This window comes from Miniopterus schreibersii (assembly GCF_964146895.1).
Source record: "Miniopterus schreibersii genome assembly, chromosome: 16".
NCBI lineage: Eukaryota > Metazoa > Chordata > Mammalia > Chiroptera > Miniopteridae > Miniopterus > Miniopterus schreibersii.
The window spans coordinates 8,799,665-8,826,836 of NC_138116.1; the positions used below are offsets into that span (position 1 = coordinate 8,799,665).

The window sequence follows — 27,172 nt, forward strand, 5'->3', positions numbered from 1 at the left end:
CCTTGTGGATGCTGCTGAGTACTCATTCAAATGCAGAATATTCTGATTTTAGCCGGGAGCTGAGGGACGGGATTTCCCCGACCTGCTCCGGTCACCCTTGGGGATGCGAATCGCTTTATTATAATGCATGTCATTTGACACATATTCCCCTGGATTTAGACTCAATCTTCTGGCTGATGACCCTCAAGTTTTTAACTCCAGCTCTGACTTTACCACTAATTCCCAGATTCCAGTTTCCACCACCTAATTAACATCTCCAATTAGCTGTCTCAACCTTAACATACCCAAAATAGAATTCTTGACCCCCCCACACACCTGTTTCCTGTGCCCCGGACTTCCTGGGGACCTGGCGCCACCCCTCCCTCACCGCCCATCCATCAGCAAGTCCTGTCGACATTACCTATAAAATAATTCAAACATGCCCCCTTTTCCATTACCACTGCAGCCATCTTTCCCCCACCTCCCCACTGTCACGCTCCCAGCTCACGTGCCACTTACACTCTGGCTTCCCTCCTGGGCACTCTCTCCACAGCAGTGAAAGTGACGCTGAAACGGAAACCCGAGTGCTTCACACATGCCCTTTAAAGGGCTTGTAATGATGCACTGATGGACCTAGAAAATGTTACGCCAAGCAAGAGGCCAGTCTCAAACGGCCATATAGTGTATGGTTTCATTTATATGAAATGTTAGGCAAATCCGTAGAGACAGAAAGCAAATTAATGGCTGCCTAGGGTGGGCCAGGTGGAGGGAGGAGTAGGGAGCACACATTAAGATGGTGCGTTTTATGTTATGTGAATTATACCACAAATTTTTTTTTAAAGCGTCAATTACTTCTCATTGCAGTCTTTAGAATCAGTTTCCTCACTGTAGTCCATGAAGCCCCGCGTGGTCTGGCCCCTGCTCACCTCTCCTTATACTCTGAGCTTCTCCCTATGGGCCTGCTCTAAGCAACCTTGCCAAGCCCACCTCCTCTCCTTTGTTCAGGCTGTTCCCTCCACCCTTCCCAGGTGGCCTGAGATAGGCCAGGAGGGGACTGGAGGCCCCTTTCCTCTCCTGTACATCCAAGTTTCCAGGCCAGAGATCCAGGCACTGGAGCTGAGGGCTGGAGCTCAGGGCAGGGCAAGCCACAAACAAGGGTCCTTCCAGCTTCTCCTTCTGTGCTCTTCATACCACACACGTGCTCACATACAGATGCTCAGTGCCACGGAATTTCAGTTTGGACCGGAGGAAGGAATGTATATTGAGGCCCATAATAGTCAGAAAAATAACACAGCCTGGCCCCATTCCCAGGGCCAGGCGTCCCCAGTGTTGTCCAGACCTCTGACCGACCGCCCAGCCCAGCCGCTCTGCTGCTCTCCCAGAACCACTCTCTGGAGGCAGGGTGTACACTGGCAAGACTCAGAGGGCAGGGGGTGAGAGGGCCCTCTCCCTTCCCCACCCCTGCAGGCTCGTCCTCTGGGAGCACAGCACTTCAGCCAAAGCTGTTTGGGGGCAGAACCTCTGTTCAGCCCACCCCACAGTGGACAATGGGAAATTACAGCAGGGATGGAGATAAGAGCCATCCCTCAAATCCTTCTTCACACTGTAGATAAGCGAGGGTTGTCTGTTTCCTAGGCTGTGCAGCCATAGCAATCAGGTGTCTTTAAACTTGCATGTCTCTCTAGGCCTTGAGCCCCTTAATAAAGAGCAGGTCACCTTTGTGCACTTTTGTGCTCCCGTCCATGGAGAAGCCGCCCTGCTTTGTGCCCTGGGTGTTTGTTTCCCTTTGCGGTGACTGTGCACCCTGTGCTTTCACATAGAATGAGCTCTGTGACTTTATTTTTCCTTTTAGAAACCACCAATGAAAAGGGTAACTCTATAGAGTTTAGAACTGTTAAAAACTGGTTTATGAAATTAAAATACTATCTTAAACACCTGTGCACCTTAATATTATATATGCAATGCTTTCTTTTTATTGATTACCCCCTTGTGAGTCGGTGTTTGACTGTGGAAAGTGTGGGTAACTGCCCGCTCTCAGCTGATACTGTTTGCTCTAAGACCAACCTATGTTCTTAATTTTAATTTAGTGTTCTAAAATATAATTTAGGTCTTCCACTATAAAATAAATTGCAAAGATGTAGTATAACAACCTATAAGTTTAAAGAGACTTAAAAAACATATTAATCAGTTATAATATGGGAACCTTATTTGGATTCCAGCTTAATCAGACAAACCTAAAAAAATGTAAGGCAGGTTTGAAACAGAGAAGGTTGATTTCTGATTAGATACTTGATGATAACAGGAATTCTTTTTTGTTTTTGTTCTTGTTTTTGTTTTTTTGGGTTTTTTTAAAATCCTTACCCAAGGATATTTTTTCCATTGCTTTTCAGAGGGAGTGGAAGGAAGAAAGACACACTGATTGGTTGCCTCCCGCACGTGCCCCGACCAGGCCTGGGGATCGAGCCTGCAACTGAGGTATGTGCCCTTGCCTGGAATCAAACCCAGGACCCTTAAGTCCCAGGGCTGACACTTTAACCACTGAGCCAAACCGGCTAGGGCAAGGAATTCTTTTTTTAAAAAATATGTTTTTATTGATTTGAGAGGAGAGGAAGGGAGAGGAGGAGAGACAAACATTGATCAGTTGCCCCCCTTACTCTCCCCAACCAGAGATTGAACCTGCAACCTGGGCATGTGCCCCAACCAGGAATTGAATCTTCGACCTTTTGGTGCACAGGACGATGCTAAACCAAGCAAGCCACACCGGCCAGGGCAAAGGGAATTATTCTTGATTTTGTTTTGGATGTTTTATGTTTTCAAAAAGGAAGTCCCTGTCTTTTAGAGATATATACTGAAATATTTACTTAAGAAGTAATATGGTTTCTAGCATTTGCATCAAAATTATTTGGAAGGGCGAAGGCAGGAGTTTAGATGAAACATCCTTGGCCATGAGTTTGATGATTGTTCAGTTTACAGATGGGTTCATGGGAACTCATTATACTAGTCTCTCTAGGGTTATATATGTTTGAAATTAGTTTTCCATAGATTTAAAGGAGAACTATAGCCCTGGCAGGTTTGGCGTAGTGCTTAGAGCGTCGGCTGGCCCGTGGACTGAAGGGTCCCAGGTTTGATTCTGGTCAAGGACACAAAACTGGGTTGCAGGCTCCACCCCAGTTAGGGCGAGAACGGGAGGCAGCCAATCGATGTGTCTCTCTCATGTCAGTGTTTCTCTTCTCTCTCCCCCTTCCACTCTCTGAAAAGCAATGGAAAAAATACCTCACTAAGGATTAAAAAAAATTAAATTAAATTAAAAAATAAAATTAATAAAATTAAATTTAAAAATAAAATAAAATAAAGGAGAACCATGTAGGAAAGGCAATGGGTTATGTGTTGAGATAGGATTTTTCCCCCACTTATTTTCCAAAGTTTTTATAATGTATTATATTTTAAAGTTAGGAACCTGAAGATTATGTGAAAACGTGAATAATATTTATGAGTCAGTTATGAGCCTGCTTTTTAAGCAGAAGATGTACTAGAATGAGGATCATTTTAATTAAGAGCCCTCTGCTTAGTGAGGTGTGCACAGTGGCTGGCATGTAGTAGATTCTCAATTAATAAGTAATAGGAGTGACTGTGTGACTATGGAGATAGTGCTAAGGTGGGGGGGTTAGGGATGAAGTGTTTACTTTGTTTGAAATTTGCTTTAATGTTACATTGGCTTCCCAAACCTAAAGAAACCACAAGACCCTAGTAAAGGCCAATGTGCTAGGATCCTATATACGTGAGACTGAAAGGAAAGTCTTAGCTGACAATAAGCCAGTAGAGGCGCAACACCCTTTCTTTGTACACAGAGAAAATGCTGCAGCTCACCTTTCCAGAAGCACAAGCATCCGGGTGGAGAGGCCTGTGTGGGCCCCCTTTTTCTCAGACATGCTTTGTGTCCAGGCAGAAGCTTCTGTGACACATAGTGTCAGGGTAAGCCCAGAGCTATAATCTTTCTGAGCAGAGCTAATGGGGACCTGGCCCAGGGTCCTGGCCTCATTATTTAGACACTTTAGACTCTGTTACAGAGGAGCTGGGGTGGGCCAGAGGAGGGGTGGGGCCTGCTAGGAATCCCTGAGTGGCCCCAGGCAGAGGCTGGCATTGGCTGGGCTGTGTGGCCACAGGAAGTCCCTACAGACCCTTGGCATTTCAGAGGCAGCCGTGCGATGTCTGGGACCTGGTTCCAAGAAAGCTGATGGGCACAGTGGCTTCAGACAAGCTGAGGTCTTCTGAAAGGGTGGTGTCATGAGAGGGTCAGGCAAGGGTTCCCATCCAGAACTGGTGGAGTCTGGCAGACACGTCAAGCCTTAGCAGCACTGGTCACAGCTCTGAGCATGGCAGCACTGAGAGAGGCTTGGGGGGTTGGAATCCCCACCATAATCTGTTAGTCCCACAAAGTAACCCCAAGTAAGTATATGGTTTTTCCCAGATACCTTTTGAGACAAACTAGCTTCCAGCTTCTTCCAACCCCTCAAATCCCTGCCAAGTGGAAATTTTAGCCTGCCACTGGCTCCAGGGAAAGCCCTGGGAGAAGTAAGTTCCTGTTGGACTAAAGCCTTATATTTGGGAAGTTACCCACTCTCTCGGAGCCTCAATTTTCCCACTGACAATGGAGATAACATTGCCTACGTTTCTTAGGGTTACTGAGAGAATCGAGTAAACAGCTGTCTTTCTGAGACACTCATTTTTACCCACATGTTATCTCTGCAATTGGGATGGGCCTCACAATCGATGGCTTCTTACATTCCATATATATAAAACCAACCCTTTTCTTTCACTTCACCAACTTCCCACCCTAGAAGGGCCAGTAGTGCCCCCAGCTGCCTCCACGGTCGCACTCCAGCCTCTTCAGCGACAGTGGTTTCTCCAATCCCTGACCCCTCTCATCACAGCACAACTTGTCAGGTTCTAACACCCATCTCACTTGAACCCACCTGACAAGAGGGCGACAACCCCACAGGAACTTCAGAGAAAATGAGCAGCTGGTGTCCCCATCTGAGCCCATGACAACATCCATTCATGCTGGCACCAGATGAACCCCGAGTGCATTCCTTCCTCTGGGTTAGACCTTGGAGTTACTGAATCTGCCTCACCAGTGAACCCATGGGCCCTCCCTGCCTACAAATGTTCTTGATGCCTTGCTAGACTAGTTTCGGACTTAAATATCTCCTTTACTGAATCCATGGTAGTTCAGTGTGTGTTCCACCCGGCCCCTGATCTCTGACCAGGCTCTTCCATGAACTGTGGCAACCCAAGGATCTTACCCTTAGGCATAACCAGCTTTCTCCCAGATGCCCCAGTTCTAGCCACAGCCTCTCTGATGCCCTGACTTGATTGAGCCCATCCTAGCCCCCTCCCCCCCCCCCAGGCTTTCAACAAGTTTTTCATTCTTCAGAACTCTTTCTTAGTGTTGGAAAACATTTAGCATTCCTGGCTTCCGGCCCACAGAATGCCAACTGTGCCCCCAAGTCATTGAGATAACCAAAGAAAAGAGGAACTGCCCACATGTATTTCCATTGCCCTCTAGGAGAACATTGCTGTCCCTGCTTGAGACTCGCCAGAACAAAGAGGAACTATAAATATAACACTGAAAAAATGCCTTCCAAAGGGAGGAAAGATCTCCTTGGGTTTGGTATCCCAGTAAACCTGTGTGGGCCAGACAGCATTTCTCTGCCTTCCAGCTGATTCTCCATCAGTCTCTATCTGACTTCTGCCTAGAGGCTGACCTATAGGGACCACACATAATGGGGCTCTCCCATGTCCCTGACTTCTGGTTGGGAAGAGCCCAGATGAGATCAAGGAAAGAAAAGGAAAAAGTCAGAGTCGTTTATTCCCTTGGCTCCCTCCCTAAGAGGTCACCTTGCTGTGGGCGTCCCTCCACCTTCTGTATACAGCCTGCCTCCTAGTTCTGGAAGTCTTTCCCTCTTGTCCCTTCAGCCCAGCGGAGTAACAGACTGTTACCAGCCCCAGGAGTACCGGGCTGTCCCTTGTGGCGTCCCTATGCCGTGCCCACCTTTGAGAAGCTAGCCCGTCTGTCAAGCCTCCTCGCATGGTCCTAATTTGAGTGTGCCATCTGTTTCCTGCTGGAACCCGAGCGCTGCGTTTTCCTGCACCACGCCTCCTGGAGCTACCCATGGCGTCACATGAAGATAAACTGTATTGTTTGGGTTCCACTTGCACCTGCTGATGGGGAAGGACCCTGAACCACTTCAGAGTTTCACCCAGATATTTCTGAGCGGCCCCAGGGGCTGTGCAGACACGTTCACCGGCAAGCTCTGACTTCTTCCTGGAGGTGTCCTCTGTCTCTTCCACGCTGGCTGCCTTCAGCGGTGCCCACCACCTGTGAAGCAGGCGTGGGGGCCCATCCTGCCATTCTGTCCGGTACCCACAGTCAGGATAATGTCCACGGACGCTGTCATTTCTACAAAACACTTTACCACTGCCATGGAATATTGGTCAGGGTTCTGCCAGAGAAACAGAACCGGTAGGATGGATGGATGGACAGATGGATATAAAGAGACATTGCAAGGAATTGGTCATGTGATTGTGAGGGCTTGAAAAAGATTGAAAATCACCGCTCCAGAGCGTGATTCCACTTGATCCCCCAGGAATCCAGTGGAAAGGTCCAGGCAGGGTACCTGTTTCCCACCGAGATGATGTCATGGCCATGAAGAGGGTACATTAACCCCTAGGACTGTTGCTGTCACTGCCTGTACCTGCCACTCAGGAGCTGATGGATTTTACGGACAGTTTCCAGACCACAGGGCCACCAAAAGTTCTCTTGGAAGATGTTCAGGAGTTTGAATGATCCTCAGTGACATGCTGAGTAGTGTCCTGTTCAATCTCAGCAGGGTGCATGTGGCCTGCTGCCGGGGCGTTTGTGGCCGTCAGGTGGAGGAGAGTCCTGTGCACCCCTTACCTTCGGGTGGACTTGAAATCAGCCAGTTGGACAGTGGTCTGGCTGAATTGTTTAGACCGGCGGCCACAAAGCAAAGCTTTCAGGCCAAGGCTTTGGAGGTGGGGCTTCCCTGCCATCTCCAGCTACTGTGACAGTTTGGGCTGCTCAGTTGGCACATGTGAGTTTCCAACGCTTTGAAGTCCGTGATGAGGCGTGAAATGAGCCATATGTGCTCCGGGCACGGCTGGCCATCAGGTGATGGTGGACCCCCTTCCTTGGAGGCCGCCTAGCTCACTAGACATTCTGTCTTCTCCACAAGGTCATGGACATTCTGTCTTCTCCACAAGGTCATGGACATTAGCCGTCCCTGGTTCCATCATATGGTGTCCCAAAGGAGAAAGTCACTTAGGCTGGGGAGTCCTTCAGACAGGCTGGAAGAGCTGGCTTTGAGGCTGTCAGGCAAGGCTGATCTGGGGGAGGTCAAGGACAAGTTGGAAATAAAGAGTAGCCGCTGAAACCAAACGAGGCGAGGCTGGGACAGGAGGAATCCCGTTTCTTTTTTGAGGTCACTTGGGGCAAACAAGGTGGGAAGGTAGGGGATGAACCAGTCAGACTCTTGACCCCAAGAAACCCTAGATTCCAGAATTGCCTAGGGGAGGCTACCCCAACTCAGGAACCCAGACCCATTACCCAGGAATCCCATCTCTTTTTTTGAGGTCCTGCGTCTTGAGGATGGATACCCACTGCCCTGAGTGAACATGTGTGGGAATATCCATCCGGCTTACAAAACTACGCTTCTCGGGATTGGCCTGGAGGTGGCGCCCATGCTGTTGGTCTGGAACCACTGGAGCAAGGCTGGGTGGGTCTGGCAAATAGACGTCACCAAGTGGGAAAGGATGCCCAGAGGCTAGGTTGGACCCTTTTATCAACCCTGGAAGAGAGCAGGGACGTTGTCCAAGCTTGAGGGCACTGTCATGTATTCTAGCTTCTCAAGACTTATCTTGAAATCTGTTTTTAAATCCCATCCCTGCACATCCAGAGAGAACTGGGTTTTAAATACTACTCCCTGATCTCTTAGAAAATCTAGCCTTCCTGAGAATCCTTCCGTGCATGACACAGCTTAAACATTCTTCTGATCAAAATGCACTCTTGAGTGTTTATAGGGCAAAGATACATCTGATACCCGTTTTAAAAGGATTACAAGCAGGGCTAGTAATACTTTCGTCACCCCATTTCCTGCAGCCCAGCCAGGCCCCTCCTCAGTTCTGTTGAGCCCAGGGTCCCCCAGTAGAGGGGCCAAGAAGAGGGCAGAGCTGCGGGCCGCCAGAGGGCCCTTGCTAGATTAGGGATTCATTCATTTGTGGGCCACTGCTCTGGCCAAGGGATTCTATCTATGCAAACAGGCCTAGGCATGTCTGCAAGACTGCCTTCTGTTCCTTGCCTCTGTGATCTGGGTCTAGTTTTTCTGAACATAACAGAAGGCGGAGAATCAGCAAAGCAGACACAGTTCTGGTTTAAGAGCCTATGAAATTAGGTCCAGCCTGGCCATGGCTACCCTTGAGGGCAGTCCACTGTGTGTGTATCCTAGCCAAGGTGTGGGGACCCCCCCCCCCCCGCCTCTTGCCTCTTATTTATTTTATGCCTTCAGCATCAGCTGGCAAATGAGTCCCATGTTTCATTTACCACCTCCCCTTCCACTAAAAAAAAGGTCATTCGCTTTATGATCAAGCTAACATACATCCACTTTTGAGTAAAGCAAATACGTTTTTAATAAAATTCTGACTCTCCTGAGACGTTGGCTTTATAGCTTCCAGGCTGAGAAAGCGGCATTCGTGAGAGAATGAAATGCTGGAAGTACTGGGGGTAGTAGCTTCAGTCGATCAGCAAATAAAAATATTCCGTCCCTCTACTGCTCGGTGAAAATGACCCGTTAGGAAGACTAAATGGGGCTTTGAAAACCCTGTACTTGCCTCCCCGCCTATGTGCTGGGGCTGTTCATGGAGCTTGAGGGCCAAAAGAAGTAACTGCAGGCCCGGCCCACGCAGCACAGTGGCTGAGCATCGACCCATGATCCGGGTGGCGGGTGATGCCCAGTGGGGGCCGTGCAGGAGGCCCCTGATCGATGACTCTCATCACTGATGTTTCTCTCTCCCTCTCCCTTCCTTTCTCTCTGAAGTCAATAAAGATATATTTAAAAAAAAAAAAAAAAAAAAAAGAAGAAGTAACTCCAGGATGATGGAAACCCAGTTCAGAAAGAGATTACGTGTGACTTCCCCCTGGAAACTGAACTTGATTTCTGCTCCCAGGCCAGCAGGGGCTGCGATGCTTGAATGGGATGCCTGTGGTGGGGAGAATCAGAAGCCACTTTGTTTGGGTAACTGTCCTGAGGAGCTGAGAAAAATGACATGGGGTGTGGCTGAAGGCTGGCGGCTGGCTGCCTCTGGGGTGGGTGATCTCAGTGGCTTCAGAGGACGCTGGAATGCAGGCAAAGAATCACCATGAATATCTGAGGCGGAAAGACTTTATCTGCAAGCAAAGCAATACTAGCTTAAAATGTGTGTCTCTTCCCAGTTTGTTTTATTCTTACTGTTTTGGTTCTTTCTTTTTTAAAATCCTTTCATTCTCTTTGCTCAGAATGAGGTAATTGATTTCCTTATCGGGATGCCGGGCGATACATTTTTCCAGGCTTTCAGGGCCACAGCAAATCCAAAACCATTGTCTGGCAGACAGCTTTCAGCTGCAATCATTCTGATCACCGGGTAGGCCTGCTGGCGTGGTTGTCAAATTTTATTCATACGTGTTGTCTTTTACCGGTCAAGTAAATGATTACATTTTTTACTTTGTGATTGTGTTATCCAAAAATTAAAGGGAAAGAAAGGTTTTTTTTAACAATGATTAAAATAAAGCTTGTTAGATAATTGTCAATGGTAATGAATTAGTTCCTGGAGATTTGATCCAAGAGAAAACTAGGTCAATTTAAACAGAGTCCAAATGAGGCAGAAAGGAAGTCCATGGGCGGGGGGGGGGAGTTGTGGAACAAGAGATACAGTAAAAGAAAAAAAATTTTTTTTTTGGTTCTCACCTGAGGATATTTTTTTCCATTGCTTTTCAGAGAATGGTAGGAAGAAACAGACGGAGAGGGAGAGAAACATCGGTGTGAGAGAGACACATCGATTGGCTGCCTCCCGCTCAAGCCCCGACCAGGGTCAGGGGTAGAGCCTGCAACCGAGGTATGTGCCCTTGGCTGGAATCAAACCCAGGACCCTTCGGTCTGAGGGCCAATTCTCTAAACACTGAGCCACAGAGGCCAGGGTGAAAAAAATTTGAAAGTATTAAAGCCACAAAGAAAAACGAATCAGCAGATGGCCTTGCATACTGGCTGTGGGGATTTACACAGCGGACAAGGTAAAAAGTAGGAGATTGCCTGAATCAAACCCACCACCTTTTGGTGCACAGGACGACACTCCAACCAACTGAGCCACACCAGCCAGGGCAGGATGGTAGAGATTTAATCTCCATGTACTTACAAGGCAACAATCAACAGACAAGATTTTTAAGAATTTCCCATGGTACCAACCTTGTGTTGAATGTTTTATGTGTATTTTTTCTTTCATTTAATCCTTAATATAATCCTATGCAGTAAGCATTACTTTCATTTCCATTTTACAGCTGAGAAAACTAATGTCCAGATATGCCAAGATTGCACCAAGGTTGTGAGTTTGATCCCCTGTCCAGGCACATACAAGAAGCAGCCAATGAATGCATAAATAAGTGGAACAAATCTCTCTCTCCGCCCCCCTTCAAATCAATAAATTAATATTAAAAAAAAAAAAAAAGAAGCCCGGCCAGGTGTGGCTCAGAGGTTGAGCATCGACCTAGGATCCAGGAGATCGCTGTTTGATTCCCAGTCAGGGCACATGCCCGGGTTGCGGGCTCCATCCCAAGTTGAGGGCATGCAGGAGGCAGCTGATCAATGACACTCTATTATTGATGTTTCTATCTCTCCCTCTCCCTTCTTCTCTCTGAAATCAATGAAAAAGAGAGAGAAAGAGGAAAAAAACCTAAGGCTTAGAGAGGTAAACAGTGATGTAAATTATGCTCTTATATGGTAGTTCCAGGATTGAATTCAGACCTGATTCCTGAGTATTAACATTGAACTAGTTCATTTTGCTTCCCATGTGCTTCTTAGTGTACTCTTACTAATAAAATAGTAAAATAATCATAATTATTATTGCCACTAACCTTTATTAAGTGTTTGCTGAATTTCAGGCACTGTACTGGGCTCCTTATGTGCATTATTTTATTTAATACCCATAACAATGCTATGAGGTAGGTACTAGAGTCATTCTCATTTTGCATGTGACAAAATAGTGGTCAAGAAACCTGCCTAAGATCACAGAGTTGCCCCAGCATAGTAAATCTTCTTATTTTTTCCTAAACAGGCTGGGTTCACTCTGTCCAGAACATCCTTTCCCAGATCTTCACATGGATGACTTCTTTAATGTTCATGTTTGAGCTTAAATGCCACCTCCTCACAGAAGCCTTCCCTCCCCACCCTACACAAAGTAGCATTGTATGTACTTTCAGCATATAATAGGTGCTCAATAAATACTTATTGAGTGAGGACATATCTAAACATCTCCAGCCCCCTAAATTTGCTTCCCCCATTCCCACAGTTCAGAATAGCTTGTCTGCTTAGTTCAAGTCCTGTCTTCTGCTCCGCAGCAATGCCACCTTCTCTGAATAAATCTGGGCAAGAAATGCTGCAGCCCTGAATTAATAAAAAATCACCATCATATTTTAAAAGGTATACAGTGTGATGCTCGCTTCAAATCCTTCCTCCATCGTGCACTAGTTATGTGACCTTGGGCAAATTATGTAACCTCTGGGCACTAGTTTCCAGAAAATAATACGTACCCCGCAGTGATACTGTAAGGATTAAATGGGATACCGTCTCATAATGTATATGCTTAATCACTGACATTTTAATATTAAACTTCTTGCGCAAAGATGTTCATGAAGTGTTATTTGTAATACGAAAAATTTGGAAATAAGCTCAGAATCCTCTTGATGGGATACTATGCAGCCATTAAATTGTGAGACTGTATTGTAGAATCATAGACAAGAGAGCACTAGTCAAAGTGTGGATGGGCATCATCTTGCCTATGTAAATACGTTGCTGAGGTCCCCAGGCCTCTGCAGCCTGCGGGTTTAAATGAGACCTTGTATCCAAATTTCTCTGTCTCATTGCCCCCACCTGCTCCTGCAGACCTCTGCAGAGGCCCTGGGGGCCCTAGAGAGTAGCTAGAGCATATCTGTTCCTCCCCCGCTGCCCTCCCACCCCCATATTCATAAAATGTCTGGACTTGATAAACACGCCTGTAGGGTGATCAACCACCTGGTTTGTCTGGACCTGAGAGAATTCCTGGAAAAGTCCTTAGCAAACTGGAATAAGTTGGTCACCCTATCTTGCTGTGCAAGGTACTTCCAGAGCTGCAGATTTTTAGGTCTTCAAATGGGGTTTTGTTTTCTCAGCTGGAGCCAGGCTGTGTTCCTCCCAAAATAAGGACCGATGGGTGAGCACAGAGGCCTGGGTGAGCAGAATATCTGTGTTTGGATTCAGACTTGTATCCCTGGTACCAGGGAAGTATGAAAACTAGTCAAAAGGTTGCTTAAAAAACAAGTGATCAGGGTGCAGGTCTGAACAAGAGATGCTGGTTTGAGAAACAAGATCTTTGGGTGGCAACTGAAGTCATGGGAGTGAGCTAGAGGGTCCAGGAGATGTGTAAGTAAGTAGGACAGAGCCTGAGGATAATGATCTTTGAGCCAATGGGTAGAAGGAAACAAGTCTACAAGAGAAATGGGGAGGGCAAAGAGATAGGAGGAAAATGAAGACTGGAGATTGGCAGGTTTGGGGGCACAGTTTCCTCAATCTGTCCTTGGTTTCCCTCTGGCTGTGCCTCACCCAGTGCCAGTTATTGATGCTGACTTAACATTCTATATCATTGAATAGACTTCTCTTTCTTTTCTTTTTTAAAAATATGTCTTTATTGATTTCAGAGTGAGGAAGGGAGAGGGAGAGAGAAAAACATTGATCTGCTGCCTCCTGCACGCCCCCTACTGGGGATCGAGCCCGCAACCCGGGCATGTGCCCCGACCGGGAATCGAACCGCGATCTCCTGGGTCCTAAGTTGATGCTCAGCCACCGAGCCACGCCCGGCCTGGCTCTTCCTCCAGCTCCTGAGATGCGACTCCCCATGGCCTATGTGACGTGGGCTCTCTGTACTTTCTTCCATAATGCTTTATCCACACGGCTGCCATTTCCCTGTCAGCGAGGCTGCTTCCCAAATTACACCTCCAGTTGCAATCTCTCCAGAGCTTCAGTCCACATTTCAAAGTGTCTCCTGGACATTCCCACCGCATCTTCCCACCAATAAGCCAAATCCAGCCTCCTTAAATATGAAACAGCAGGATCATAATCACAGACATTAGCTTTGGAAAGACCCACGGGGATGACCTAAACCAGACCTGCCCCGCTAGCGATGGCACACACTAGTGCGCAGTGAATGAGAGGTGCTGGGTGGATGTGGTCACCCCCAGCCCTCAGAGTGGCTGGCGTCTCTGGACCAGCCACCTCTGCTCTCTCTGGCCTCATCCTCCGACTGCCCTAAGAGAGTGGGGTCTGACAGTGAGCAAGAGGCCACTGTTGGCAGCCAGATGCAGGCACATCCTTGCCTTCATGGAGATGGATGCTGGAGGAGTTTGTGTCCCAGGGACTCGGGAGTATGCGCAGCAGTGCAGTGGGGAGGTAGGTGTGAGTGAGTGTGTGTGCACCAGGGGGCTTCTGATGCAGGCAGCCCAGAATCTCTGCCTTTACATACTTTTATGTTAGATAATTCTCTCTGTGGCCAATGTGCCACAAATGATGTCCAGACTGGGAGGTGACTGTTCTAAAAATGCCTGTATGTTCTGTAAATTAGAACTTCATCACTATTTTGAAATACTAGCTTTGAAAAAGCTTGGATCTGAAATCCACAAGAAATTTTATAAGCACATTTGTCAATGAAAGAAAAGGAAGAGCTTTAAATATAACAAATATAATTTCTACTGTTATAAATGTCTGAGTGGTTATGAAAGGTGGATTAATTTTTTTTTTTTTATCAACTTCTGCTACAGACAGTTACTTCTCACTTAAAGAGATCATTGTGGAAAAGTCTCGATCAGGAATTGCATGAGCTATTTAAAACACAAACCTGAGAATATAACGTTAGGTACCAGGATTCAAGTTCAAGTTTCTCATTTAATAAAAGGGGGATTTTTGGAAAGTGTTACAAATTCACTATTTCCAATTTTGTCTAACACTATCTACTGCATTTCATTTTAATTTTTATTATAACGTTCTATAAGGAAAACATTTTATTTTTACCACATCTAATGTGTCCCTCTAATTATTTCTCTGGTTTTCATTGGGTGCTATAATGTGAACAGGTTGGAAAGTACAGCTCTAACCCAACCCCCTTAACTTATTTGTGAGGAAACTGGGGCTCAGTCAGGGTTGGGTGACCTATCTGAGGTCACAGAGCTAATCACTTCCTTCCTAAACCAGCTCTCCTGCTGACATTCTGAGTCTTAACTGCAGGGCTGTGAGATAGCACTCCCCCAGTTACCCAAGTCTAGGTCAACCCACGTTGACTTCTCCCTCTGTGTGTCTTACCCAGCTGACCTACACCCCCTCCCAGACTGAAGGGATCCTCCACATTATGGGAGCTCAATCCGAATAGCCAGGTGCTCCCCATCCTGGCCTCTCCTGCAGTTCGATTTTGTACCCGGGCACTGTCCCCTCAGCCTTTGAGCTGGAAGCCAGCAGTGCTATGGAGCAGTGCCCAGCGCCCAGTATGGGTGGTGTTACCAGGACAAGCTGGGCCTTGCGCCAGGCAGCGACAGCATGCTGTCCTCACTGGTTTTGTAGCCTGATTTTGGACACCTCCTGGTGGCAAGCCTCTGAGCCTGGTCCCTGGGCACTCCCAGAGATCCTGTGAGCTTGAAGCAGGCAGCCTTGGTTTCTGTGGCTTGCAACCAAAAACCAAACTGATAAAGAAGTTGGAACCAAAGTGGTTGTAGGCCGTAGGCTCTCAGGGAGATGGGACCGGTGGTCTGTGACTGTCTAGCCTTTTGAGGCTGAAGGTAGAGAAAATGCATCTAGTGTTGAGGTCTGAGAAACACCCCATATCAACTCACGGCAAAACAATTCAACAAAACACCCGTGTCACTTGGAATGAAAGGCAAGTCTTTAGAAGAGTGAGTGGTCGAAGCCATAGAACTATAACGGAGGGGAGGACTTCCAGGACTGGGGTGTGGTGGTTTCTTCCAACACACTCCATGCCTGGCTCTCTTTGGACTTAGAAGACTACGTCTACCACATAGAGCCCACTTTCCAAGTCACCTGAAAGCTGCTAACGTTGAGCCACAGCACAGAGCAGGAGCAGGTCCTTCAGCAGGTCCAGGCTGCAGTGCAAGGAGCTCTGCTGATTGGTCCTCAGATCCCAGTGGATCCAGCGGTGCTCTGTGTGCAGCCACATCCTGGGATCCTGTACAGAGCCCATGTGATGTCCCCAGGAGAGCTTCACTATGGTTGCGTTTAGGGTTTTAGAGCAAAGCCTTGCTCTCTTTGGCTAATAACTATTCTTCTTTTTGGAAACTGTTTTTAAATTGCTCCTGGGCCCTTCCAAAGGTTGAAAGCCTGACCATGGAGCACCAGGTCACCATACACTGTGAAGCTTATCGGGAACTAAGTATCCGTCCACTTAACCATAAAGTGCCCCGTAGCACTCCCTTCCCCGAGAGGACGTGGAATATGTAAGAGCAGGTCTGAGCAGGCCCTGCGTGAAGGCACAGGCATGCGACACCCAGTGTGTTCACTCCATTTTAGTGCCACCCCTCCCTCAATTCATAACCTTATGGAAAACTCCCATGAGCAGGTGACTGAGGAGGACATTTGAGCTTGGTTCACAGATGGCATCAGCTGGGGGTGGACTGCTGAGGTGTTACAGCTGCACTAGGCGAGTGGTCTCGAAAGGACCATGGTCAGAGGAAGTCTTCCCAGTGAGCAGAGCTTTATGGTTCTCTCTGCCTCAGGAAAGACTCCGTATCAATCCGTGAGCCAGGTGATCAAGGACTTAGGTTGGTGAAGGGGAGGTTTGGGAGAGGGGACATCAACGAGGACATACGTCTCCTGTATGGACACTTACTAAAATGCCCCCACTGCTAAAGAAGCTTTAATAAGTTCATGGACAAGACCCACCCTGTAGGTGAAGGGCAGGTTCCTTCCCTAGTCGAGCCAGTGACTACTCATTGGAGCGACGAGCTCACCATGGGCTTCTCCTGGGCAAGGCTGACCCTGCAGTTGCCATGCTGCGTGCCCGTTTGAGGATGAATCACTGTAATGGATCCTTCCTATCCTGGTGGGTGCAGGGAGTCACCCACACTGGGAAGAGGTTTATGCTGAATTTGGATTTGCTTTCTCCACCAGCCATGCTTTCACCACCATCATCCGACATGGGTTACTAACCACCTTGTTTGCCATCATTGTGTCTTACCCATCGTGGCGCTGGTCTTAGTTCAGGCTGCTGTAACAAGCTACCACAGCCTGGGTGGCTTATAAACAACAGAAACGTATTTCTCACCGTTCTGAAGGCTGGAAGTCTGAGATCAGGGTGCAGCATGGTTGGGTTCTGGTTGCAGACTGCCAACTTCTGTGTCCTCACGTGGCAGAGAGCAGCGGGAAAGCAAGCTCCCTCAGGCCCTTAGAAGGGCTCGAATCCCATTCATGAGGGCTCCACCCTCATGACCTCATCGAAGCCTAATTATTTCCCAAAGGCCCCTCCTCCTAATGCCATCTTATTGGTGGGCAGGGGTTCAACATTGGACTGTGTGGGGGGCACAATTCAGTCCATAACTGCAGCTGACCAAGGAACTAACTTTAGTGAAAGAAGAAACTGGCTGTCCTATCAGATTCATTAGCCCTATTGTGGACCCCAAAAACCAGAAGCAGCTGGCTTCACAGAACAGTAGAATGGCCCATGGAATGCACAGCTCCTGAGCCGGCTGGAAGACAACAGTTTGAGAGCTTGCGCTCCATTTATACTCAGAACTAGCGATTCTGGAGGTGTGCATAGCCTCATGACTTTCTTTTGTTTAAATGAGTCAGTCAGTTTCTGTTGCTTGCAATTAAAAACACCAAGAATACAAAAAAATACCTCTTGTGCCATCTACAGTTTTTTTGTTTGTTTTTTTGTAAATTGGCTTGTGAACTCTGAAGGCTGTCATCATTTCTAATACTTTCCCTATAGTACATGGGACTGTACTGTACACAGTGCAAGACACCGGTTGCAAACTTATAGATTCTGGGCTATATCTGAACTGCATTTATTTTTATCAATCTGAAGTGTTTTTAAAAAATTGACTTAGTTGCCAAAATTTAAAGATTGTAAAATTTCATATGCAATGCAAATGTGCACCTTCTCTTGAAAAACTTGAAGACCTAGCCATTTTAATCCCATTTTCCCACAGCTTCCCCCCTTTGTTTTTTAAATCCTCACCTGAGGACATTCATTGATTTTTTTTTTTTTTTTTAGACAAAGAGAAACTTTTATGTGACTGGGAATCAAACCTGTGACCTTCTGGTATATGGACACACCCCTACCAACAGAGCCACAGGGGCCAGGGCCCACGGCTTCCCCCTTTAAACAAAACACAGGCACTTCCATCTGACAGAGTCCTCACCTTGCCCACTTTACTTTCATTACTTAACTGGTCCCCGAAGGCATATGCTTGCCACCCCTGGAGCTTAAAGAATTATAATGAATAAATTAAATTGCCAATTAATGCTGTGTTTTACATTTTCATTTAACAAATGCATTCAGTCCTTGTAACTAGATTGTAATAAGCCTCTCAGTGGACAGAATCCTGTTAAGTGTGTGTGTGTGTGTGTATATATATATTTTTAAAATTTATTTATTAATTTGAGGAAGGAGAGAAAGAGAGAAACATGGGCTCGGCTGTTCCACTTACGTGTGCATTCAGGGGTTGATTTATGTATGTGCCCCGACGGGAAGCGAACCGGAGACCTTGGAAAAATCCGGAGGACGCTGCAACCCACTGAGCTGCCCAGCCAGGGCCTGTATTTCTTTAAATCACTTTTTGGTCGGCACACATCTCAATAAACATTAATATGTTTCTAAAACCTTTCTCTCATTCCCAGAGTTGGCCTTGACCACTGTTGAGTCCCCCCTAGCCCCCCAACCCCGGCTTGGGCTGCGGACGCCACTCGGTCCCTGGGCTAAGTCGAGAGCCGACGACTTGCCAGGTGAAGAAGTAACAACTATTTCCCGAGCACAGACACACTCTGAGGCCGCCTTCGGGCAGGAAGTCGCTCCTCCTGCTGCGGGGGAGAAGCGGGGAAGCTCTGGCCGAGGTGCGGAGTCCCAGCGCCCGGGAAGGCGGGGGCTGCGCGGGGCTCACTCGGGCGCCGCACCCGAGGACTCCGGCGGGGAGCCTGAGCCGGGCGCCCCCAGCGGCGCTCCCGGGGGTGTGGCTCCCGGGGCGTGGCTCCCGGCCCAGCCCGGGCCGTCGTCGCTGGGATCGATTTCGCGACTCTTGAGACCAAGCCTCGGGAGTTTCGCATTTCTGGGGGCTCCCCTCCCCGCCCCCAGTTAATTTCCCTCCGTCGCGGGCGCTGCCCCGGCCCCTCGGGGGCTCGAGCCGCCCCCCTCCGCGGTACCCTCTGGCTCTTTGGGCATCAGTCCCCCCGAGGGGGCGGGAGAGGGGTACGTTCGGGGGCGCCCCTGCCCTCTCTCCGAGCCAGGGGAGGGGAGGCGTGGGAAGGCGGCCCTGTGAGTTGGCTCCAGCGTGGGCTCCGCGGAGACGGCCGCCGCCCCAGGCTTGGGGCGCGGGGCACTTCGCGAGGGGAGCGCCCCTCCGGGCCGCGCCGCCTCCGTCAGGGGTCCCCGCGAGGCGCGCGAAGGCGCCCCGGGCTCTCCGCCCCCGACCCGGCGCTCCCGCGCTCCCCCTAGCGGCCGCCGCGCAGCCTCGCTCCGTCCCAGGCTCGTCGGCGGCGCAGCTCACGTGACCGCGCTCCCGGCCTGCGGCCGCTGTCGGTTCCCCCAGTCACCGAGCGAGAGGGAAGAAACAAGATGGCGGCTGAAGGCGATCCGGAGTGGGGCCCCAGCAATTCGGATTGAGCCTTCTCCCTCCACCCGCTTCCGCCGGCCGGGCCCCTCCCGCCCGGGCCCGCGGGCCTCCCCACCCGGCCCCGGCGCCCTCCACCGCCACCCCTCCACCCGCCCCTCCCCCCTCCGCTTTCCCTTCTCCCCCCCCCCCCCCGCCGCCTCAGCTCCGACATGAGGGGCCGGCGGGGCAGGCCGCCCAAGCAGCCCGCGGCTCCCGCTGCGGAGCGCTGCGCCCCGGCCCCGCCGCCGCCGCCTCCCACGTCCGGACCCATCGGGGGGCTCCGCTCGCGGCACCGCGGCAGCAGCCGGGGCAGGTGGGCCGCCGCCCAGGCTGAGGTGGCGCCCAAGACGCGGCTGAGCTCGCCCAGGGGGGGCAGCAGTAGCCGGAGGAAGCCGCCGCCGCCGCCGCCGACGCCGCCGCCGGCCCCCCCCAGCACCAGCGCCCCGGGCCGGGGGGGGCGAGGAGGCGGGGGCGGCAGGACGGGGGGCGGGGGCGGCGGCGGCCACCTGGCCCGGACCACCCCGGCCCGGAGGGCCGTCAACAAAGTGGTGTACGATGACCACGAGAGCGAGGAGGAGGAGGAGGAGGACATGGTCTCCGAGGAGGAGGAGGACGGCGACGCCGAGGAGACCCAGGACTCCGAGGACGACGAGGAGGAGGAGATGGACGAGGACGACGAGGACTCCGATTATCCGGAGGAGATGGAAGACGACGACGACGACGCCAGCTACTGCACGGAAAGCAGCTTCAGGAGCCACAGCACCTACAGCAGCACTCCAGGTACCCACCCGGCCCCGCCGCCGCGCTCCCCCTCCCCCACGCCCACTCCCTCTCCCTCTCTTCTCCCCCACCCCCACCTCGCCCCAGCCGAGGGGAAGCGCGACGTTACCTCAAGTGACAAAAAACTACATTTACCAGAGGAAAGAGGCTCATTGTTCAAAATGGAGATTGCATTGTTGCAGTTTGCAGGCCACACACTCGCTCGCTCTTTCCCTGCCCCGAACCCCCTCATTTTGCTCTTCGGAATTCGTGCCAGTGCAGCGTCGCTCTGGGGCAGGACCGAAACTTTGGCACCCATGCATCTATTGCATTCGTTTTCTCCCCCTGCGTCGGCTTGGTGTTTTTGGAATGAAAGAAGCCCCTTGTTTTGCAGACCTCTTTGCATTTCGAATGTGGTTTCTTTTAGGTGTTTTTATTCTATATCTGTTCCATAAAATGGAACTGAGGACTTAGGTAGGTTGTGGCGCACACGCCAGGCTTCTCTCCCCACCCCTCGCCGTATTATGGTTTTCGAATTGTGTGGAGGAAATGGATCAGCTCGGGCGAGGGGAGCCTTATCTGGTCCTGTGTTTGTTTATGTTGGTGAGTGCTAGTGGGCTCGTGCCACGGTTGTTAGTGAATGGCTGACGAAAAAGCAAAGCAGAAGACCAGGCAAAACCAAAACAAACGTGGTAATGCATCCGATTCAAAGTCGTTTTGGTAAGATCCAAAATAAAAGTAAGTGGTAGGAACAGGCGCCTTACTAATTTGATCCCTTCGCTTTGCCTGAGAAATACAGTTTCGTGTCACCTGTTGCAGGAGATGTGCAGTCGATCATGCAGACGTAATTGCTGAAGATGAACTTTTGGGCTAACTTCTAACTCACACAGCCAAAGTATAAAGGGATTTATTAGAAAGTGACTTTTTATCCCATTTCAAAGGATAAAAGTCCTGGATCTGTAATGAATTTCTTCATGGTGACTCCTTTTCTCACAAAGTTTCTCTAGACTGGTGCTTAGATGCTTTTTTCTTTTTAAGCACACAATTGCTGCTTTGTATTAAATGGGTAGTTGCATCTTACTAAATTGTGAAAATAGCATAACTTGTAGCAATACCTACAAGATTTTTTTCTTTATATGTTTGTTAATCTGAGTTAACTAAATTAGAATCCATTTTTAAGAACATTTACAAAGTAAAGTTTATGAGGAAATAGGATCTTAAGAAAGTAAGGTGTGTCACTTGTTTTTTTAAAAGAGTAGGGTAGGAGATGTGGTTAAATAAATTTAAATGTTTCCATTTTTTATACATGCTTAAATACTTACAGGAGGAGTATGAGTATTAAGCTTGGTATAATCCCATTTAGATTCTCCTAACAGCAAATGAAAATGGTAACTTGTTTTGCCTGACAGTGAGAACAGATCTGCCTGGGGGAGTGGAAGGGGCGGGGGGTTTCCTGGATGGAGAATGAAGGAAATGAATCAAGTGTCAGTCTTTATGTCTTGTGTGTAGAGGAGACTATGCCACTTTTCATTTCTTGCCAACTTGATTTTAGTATATCTTCTGTAGTTACAGTTTTTACTTTAAGGAATCACATGTGGTCCTTTCTACCAAGAGCCCAGAATTGAAATACCCCCAGAGACTGAATTACACTATCCCAGGGTGTTTTGGCAGGGCAGTGCAGCTAACGTTCTCTCTTTGAAGACCTGGCAAATAATACTTAGGATTGATAACTGTATATGCTGAGTTAAGTTACAAATTGTGGTTGGGTTTCCTTTTTTTTTTTTTTTTTTTTTACATTTATTGACCATTTATTATATGCCAGGCCCTAAGTTAGGGGCTTGGGAAATTAAAAAAGTGGTTACAATATTGATGTAATTAATAGTTGTATATTTGTGTACTTACATGACATTTTGTTTTTCTTAATGACACTCAGTAAATTGTATATACTTACCCTATCTTTATATGAAATTAAGGATTATATATTCATATATTAATCTTATATTTCCTGCATTTCCTAGCAGAGTGTCTTGCATGTGGCAATAGCAGGTGCTCATCAAAGACTGGTTGGATAAATGATTGTCAGTAGGTGAGAACTTGTAATAGATGAAGTTTTGGTAATTCTTCATTGGGTGCTGTACCTCTAAATATTTTGGATTTGGAAAACTAAAAATTGGTCTAATTAGATGTTAATGGGCGAATTTGACCAATGAATGTTTTTAGTAGCAGAGTTAGTATGTTTTGCTTGCCAGGCATTTTTCTTTCTTTATTGGATCTGGTGTTAACTTGTATGTTTTACTTTTGAAACACATTATTTCTCAAGATTATGGTAAAAGGGATAATAATACATTTTGTGTTCTAAACTTTTAGACTATATCCACTTGCCTAGAATGAGTAATAGTGCATGACAGTGAGTTGTTTGGGCTAAGCACTAGTTTCATTAGTTTTTTGGAAGAAGGCTGTCAGGTAAATGTGTATACGTGGGTATGCTTTGGAAGTAAAAACATTCTAGGGCTGGTTTAAGATATTTCAAAAGCACATAAAGAAATAGGATTGGTGGATTTGAATCCTGCTGTATTGTCAAGGCTAAAAGAGGAATATACTTTGTTGGTACTTCAGTTTAATCTTTGTAGACTAGAATGTTGACGTAAGTACTAGCATTAAATTCTAGTGTAAGAAATTGCTCATTCATCTATTGAGTACTTTGTAGGTAATGTAACTGTTGATAGTGCAAAGACATTGGTTGATGTTACTACCTTAATTTTCTAAAATCATAGATTTCAAAGGGTTTATTCACTGGTGATTAGATGTTTTCCTTTTATGGAGAAAAAATTTAAATGGGTATGTAAGGTACTCACATGACAACTTGTTAATACAAAATTGAAATCATCTAGTTTTGCATAAATTAGAGGTATTTGGCTAAATAAGGCTTTTATTAATTTTTACTGTTAAAATTCAAAGTTGTTTTAGCCTATAGGGTTTTTTTTTTTTAACTTAAAATCGATTTTAGAGAGAGGAAGACGGAGGGAGAAAGAGAGAAACATCAGTGTAAGAGAAACATCATTCGGTTGCCTCCTGTAAGCACCCCTGCCAGGGACCAAACCCACAACCTGGACATGTGCCCTGACTGAGAAGTGAACTAGTGACCTTTTAGTGCACATTACACCACTGAGCCAACTGAGCCACACCAGTCAGGGATAGCATATAGGTTTTATGACATACTTTGACAATACCTTGAAGGGTTATGTAAGAAAAACCTATTTTGAATGGGCGTTTGGTGAAGTTCTGACAACACCTTCAAGTCTAGCATTTGCTCATTTAAAAAAATGAAATCATAGCTGAAGTAGCTCTTGCATTTAACTTGTGTGGGGCTTCTGAAAATACTTAGCTGGAATTTTGAAATTAGGAACCTCTGATGACTACAGAAAGCAGAAGCTCCATTGTTATTTTGGGAGAGAGAGAGTGATTTATGTCTTCTAAGGATTATTACAGTGGAGATAAGCGGTATAAGATGCCATGAATGAACTGTAGATTTATCTGAAGCAGATTTTGTTTGGCAATATTTATTTCCGTCAATGTTAACCAAATGTCTTTTCAGTATATTTGTAATTTCTGATTGCTACAAGTGAGGTACAAAGGGTAGTGGAGGTTTAAAGGAGGTCCAGATCATACCCTAGGTAGTTGTGGGCGTATGCTTCCTGGATTAGCATGTGGACAGTGAGGATGGACAAATGGAAGGAAGAAGCAGCATGAACTAAGGCACTGATTATTTTATTATTTTATTTTATTTAATATATCTTTATTGATTTCAGAGAGAGAGGAAAGAAGAAGGAGAGAGAGAGACAGAAACATCAGTGATGAGAGAGTCATTGATCAAGTCCACAACGTGGGCATGCACCCTGACCGGAATCGAATCCTGGTGGCCTGGATCCTAGGTCGACGCTCAACTGCTGAGCCACGCCCAGCCGGACTAAGGCACTGATTTTAAAGCGTGAGCAGTCATAAGTAACCCCGTTTAGCATGAGCTTGAGTGTGTGAATAGGAAATAAACTGTAAAGCTCCATTGTTGGGCAGCACCTACATAACCAGGCTGGAGCATTTATATTTTTTTCTTCCTCATCTATAGGGTAAGGATTGGGCTAGATCAGTGGTCCTCAGTCATTTTTCACTCCTGGAACACCCAAGGAATATGTTATTTCCATCAGCACCATGCAGAAGCATGAAACAAAACCAAATCAAATCACAGAGATATACTGTTAAGCCACTGGTGCAGCCAGCTCTTTCCTCCGTGATGGAGAGAATTACTGGAGGAGATGATTTCTGGAGCACCTCCCCACCAATCTATTTCAGATCTATTTTATTTGTGGGTATTGGGGATCAATTAGAAGATCTGGAAACAAATGGGATATGATTTCATTGGGACATTAGGAAGTTTAGCAGAGCTGTTTTACAGGATGGATTGAAGGAGGACAAGAGCCCGGCCGGGCGTGGCTCAGCAGTTGAGCGTTGACCTAGGATCCAGGAGATCACAGTTCAATTCCTGGTCAGGGCAAAAGCCCGGGCTGCGGGCTCGATCCCCAGTAGGGGACGTGCAGGAGGCAGCTGATCAATGATGACGCTCTTATCATTGATGTTTCTCTCTCTCCCTTCCTCTCTCTGAAATCAATAAAGATATATTATTTTTTTTAAAAATGTAGACAACATTTAAAAAAGAGAAAAAAAAAGAGGACAAGAGAGCTAGTGGGAATCTGGATTTTATAGCACTGGAGAGAAGATCAAGTCAGGAAGTACTTCAGAATTCTCCAGACTTCAACAACATCAAAGTGTAGACAGAGAGGAGTGGATCAAATATACTTCTATAAGAAAAATTAATGAGATCTGTTTTCAGGTACAAGTACCTAAAGAAGTTAAAACATGAGAATTAAGAGAAAGAAAATGAGGGCCCCAAAGAGTTATTAAAGAGTTGGGCAAAATGATCTGAGAGAGCAAAGAGGTATGTCTGAGGTCTGCAATAATAAATAGCCTGTGTTCATGCTCATCTACTCTTCTGGTGTATATTTGGAAATGGAGCTGCGTATTGAAATTTCTTAGTGCAGCAGGATTGGGGATGTTAGGGGATATGGTCTCTTCTGTTAGGTCCTTCTTTCCTTATTCCTCAAGACCCTGTGTCCTCCCTGTGACTACAGGTCCTTGGAGGTGGGATACTGGGGGTGAGAAGGTGGGGGGGGACCAGTAATGTGGGTGACACAGACAGGAGCAGCAAATCCTAGCAGATGCTCTTTGCGTTGAACAGATTCCACCCTCCTTGTTCCTTAGCCAGGCTCCAATCCCGCTTTTTGGGAGACATCATCCCTGGAGAAGTCTTCCTAGAGTACTGTTACTTACCTTGGTCTCTCTCCTTTTTGAATGTGTGCTTTATAGTAGTGATAGTCTCAACTTCATAATTAGCACTGACTTCATTATTCTAATTTTTTTTCATGCTCTTGGTTCTTTAAGCCTCTGAAGGCAGAAAATTTCTTTAAAAAAACACCTTATAGGCCAGCGGGGCGTGGCTCAGCTGTTGAGCTTTGACCTAGGATCCAGGCAGTCGGGGTTCGATTCCTGGTCAGGGCACATGCCTGGGTTGTGGGCTCCATCCCCAGTTGGGGGCATGCAGGAGGCAGTTGATCAATGACACTCTCATCATTGATGTTTCTATCTCTCTCTCTCCCTCTCCTTTCCTCTCTCTGAAATCAATAAAGGTATATTTAAAAACAAAACAAAACACTCTATACTTGCAAAATACTCTTTCAGAGATTGAGAGTAAAATCATAACATAATTAAAATGAATGTAACTATAATTACAGTGTTTTAATTGTTTTGTCTACTGGTCCATACCAAATTATTTTACATAGTTTTAGATATTGTTATGTTACCCAAATATATACATATATAAATATATTTAAAATATTTTTTAATTGACTTTTTTAGAGAGAGGATGGGAGAGGGAGAGAAACATCCATGGAAGAGAAACATAGATCGGCTGCCTCTTGCATGCCCCCTACTGAAGATCCAGCCAGCAACCTGGGCATGTGCACTGACTGGGGATCCAACCTGTGACCTCTTGTTGCATAGGAGGATGCTCAACCAACTGAGCCACACAGCCAGAGCTACTCAAATATTTTTTCATTGCTGAATGATTTTTTAAAAATAGTAACAGTAATAGCTAACATTTATTGAACATCTAAGTTGCTTAATGACTTACAAGCAATATTTAATAAAAATTCCCTTTTAAAAATAGCGGCTTTATTGAGATATACCTACCATAAAATTCACACTTTTTAAAGTGTATAATTCAGTGGTTTTTAGTATATTCCGGTTGTGCAACCATGACCACTATCTAATTCCAGAATGTTTTTACCACCCCTAAAAGAAACTGGTAGCATAGTCACTCCTTGTTCTTCTCTCACTCTCCATCCCTTGGCAACCACTACTTTCATTCTCTGTTGATAGTCTCTTCTGGACATTTCATATAAGTGGAGTCATATAATATGTGGTTTCTTTCACTTAACATGATGTTTTCAAGGTGAACCTTGAAACATGCATGTTACAGCATATAACAGTACTATGTTTGAATGATATTCTGTTACATAGATATACCACATTTTTCTTATGTACTTATCAGTTCATGGACATTTGAACTGTTTCTACTTTTTGGCTGTTGTTAATAATGCTGCTGCAGATACTCATGTATAGGTTTTTGGCTGTGCAATATGTTTTTATTTCTCTTGGGTATAACCTAGGAATGGAACTGCTGGATCATTACAAATGCAATTTTAATAGCATCATCTTAAGCAGACTTATTTTGTTACAAGTTGTTTTAAAAAATAAGTGTGTGCCTTTATTGGCTTCTTGAGGAGGATGAAGCTGGAGGAGTGGGCGGCCCTGGTGCCGGCTGGCAGCGCGTCACAGGTGATGTAGAACTGTCCAGGTAGTGGCCCACCAGTCATCTCAGGGTTGATTTCCACCTGCTGAAAGTCTTGTCGTTGGAGACGCCCACCGTGCTGCCCACCATCATGGGCGGAATGATCTTGTCCGGTAGGTGCGTCTCCATCACTTTGGGCATCTCTGGGCAGCACCGCCTCCTTGCGCAGGCGCCTCTGCTTCCTTCCGAGGCCCGGTTCAGCCGCCACCCGCTGCGGGGCGCTGTGCAGTTGCGCCCGCAGCCCTTGGGGCGTGTCCCACAGCTGGTCAAGATCCACAAACTGGAGGCGAACTTCCCGAACTTTGGTT

At 47.1% G+C, this 27,172-nt stretch overlaps 1 protein-coding gene across 19 annotated transcripts in view; it reads left to right on the forward strand.

Moving 5' to 3' along the window:
- Window positions 1-19,314: 19,314 nt before the first annotated feature.
- Window positions 19,315-27,172, forward strand: part of BPTF (bromodomain PHD finger transcription factor) — a gene marked incomplete at its 5' end in the record, with an annotated part of 95,897 nt that continues 88,039 nt past the window's right edge. For all 19 annotated transcript variants that reach the window (XM_081115893.1, XM_081115882.1, XM_081115897.1 and 16 more), the window contains one exon: window positions 19,315-19,924. In XM_081115893.1, the coding sequence (XP_080972019.1) occupies window positions 19,315-19,924 (610 nt within the window). The remainder of the gene's footprint in view (window positions 19,925-27,172) is intronic.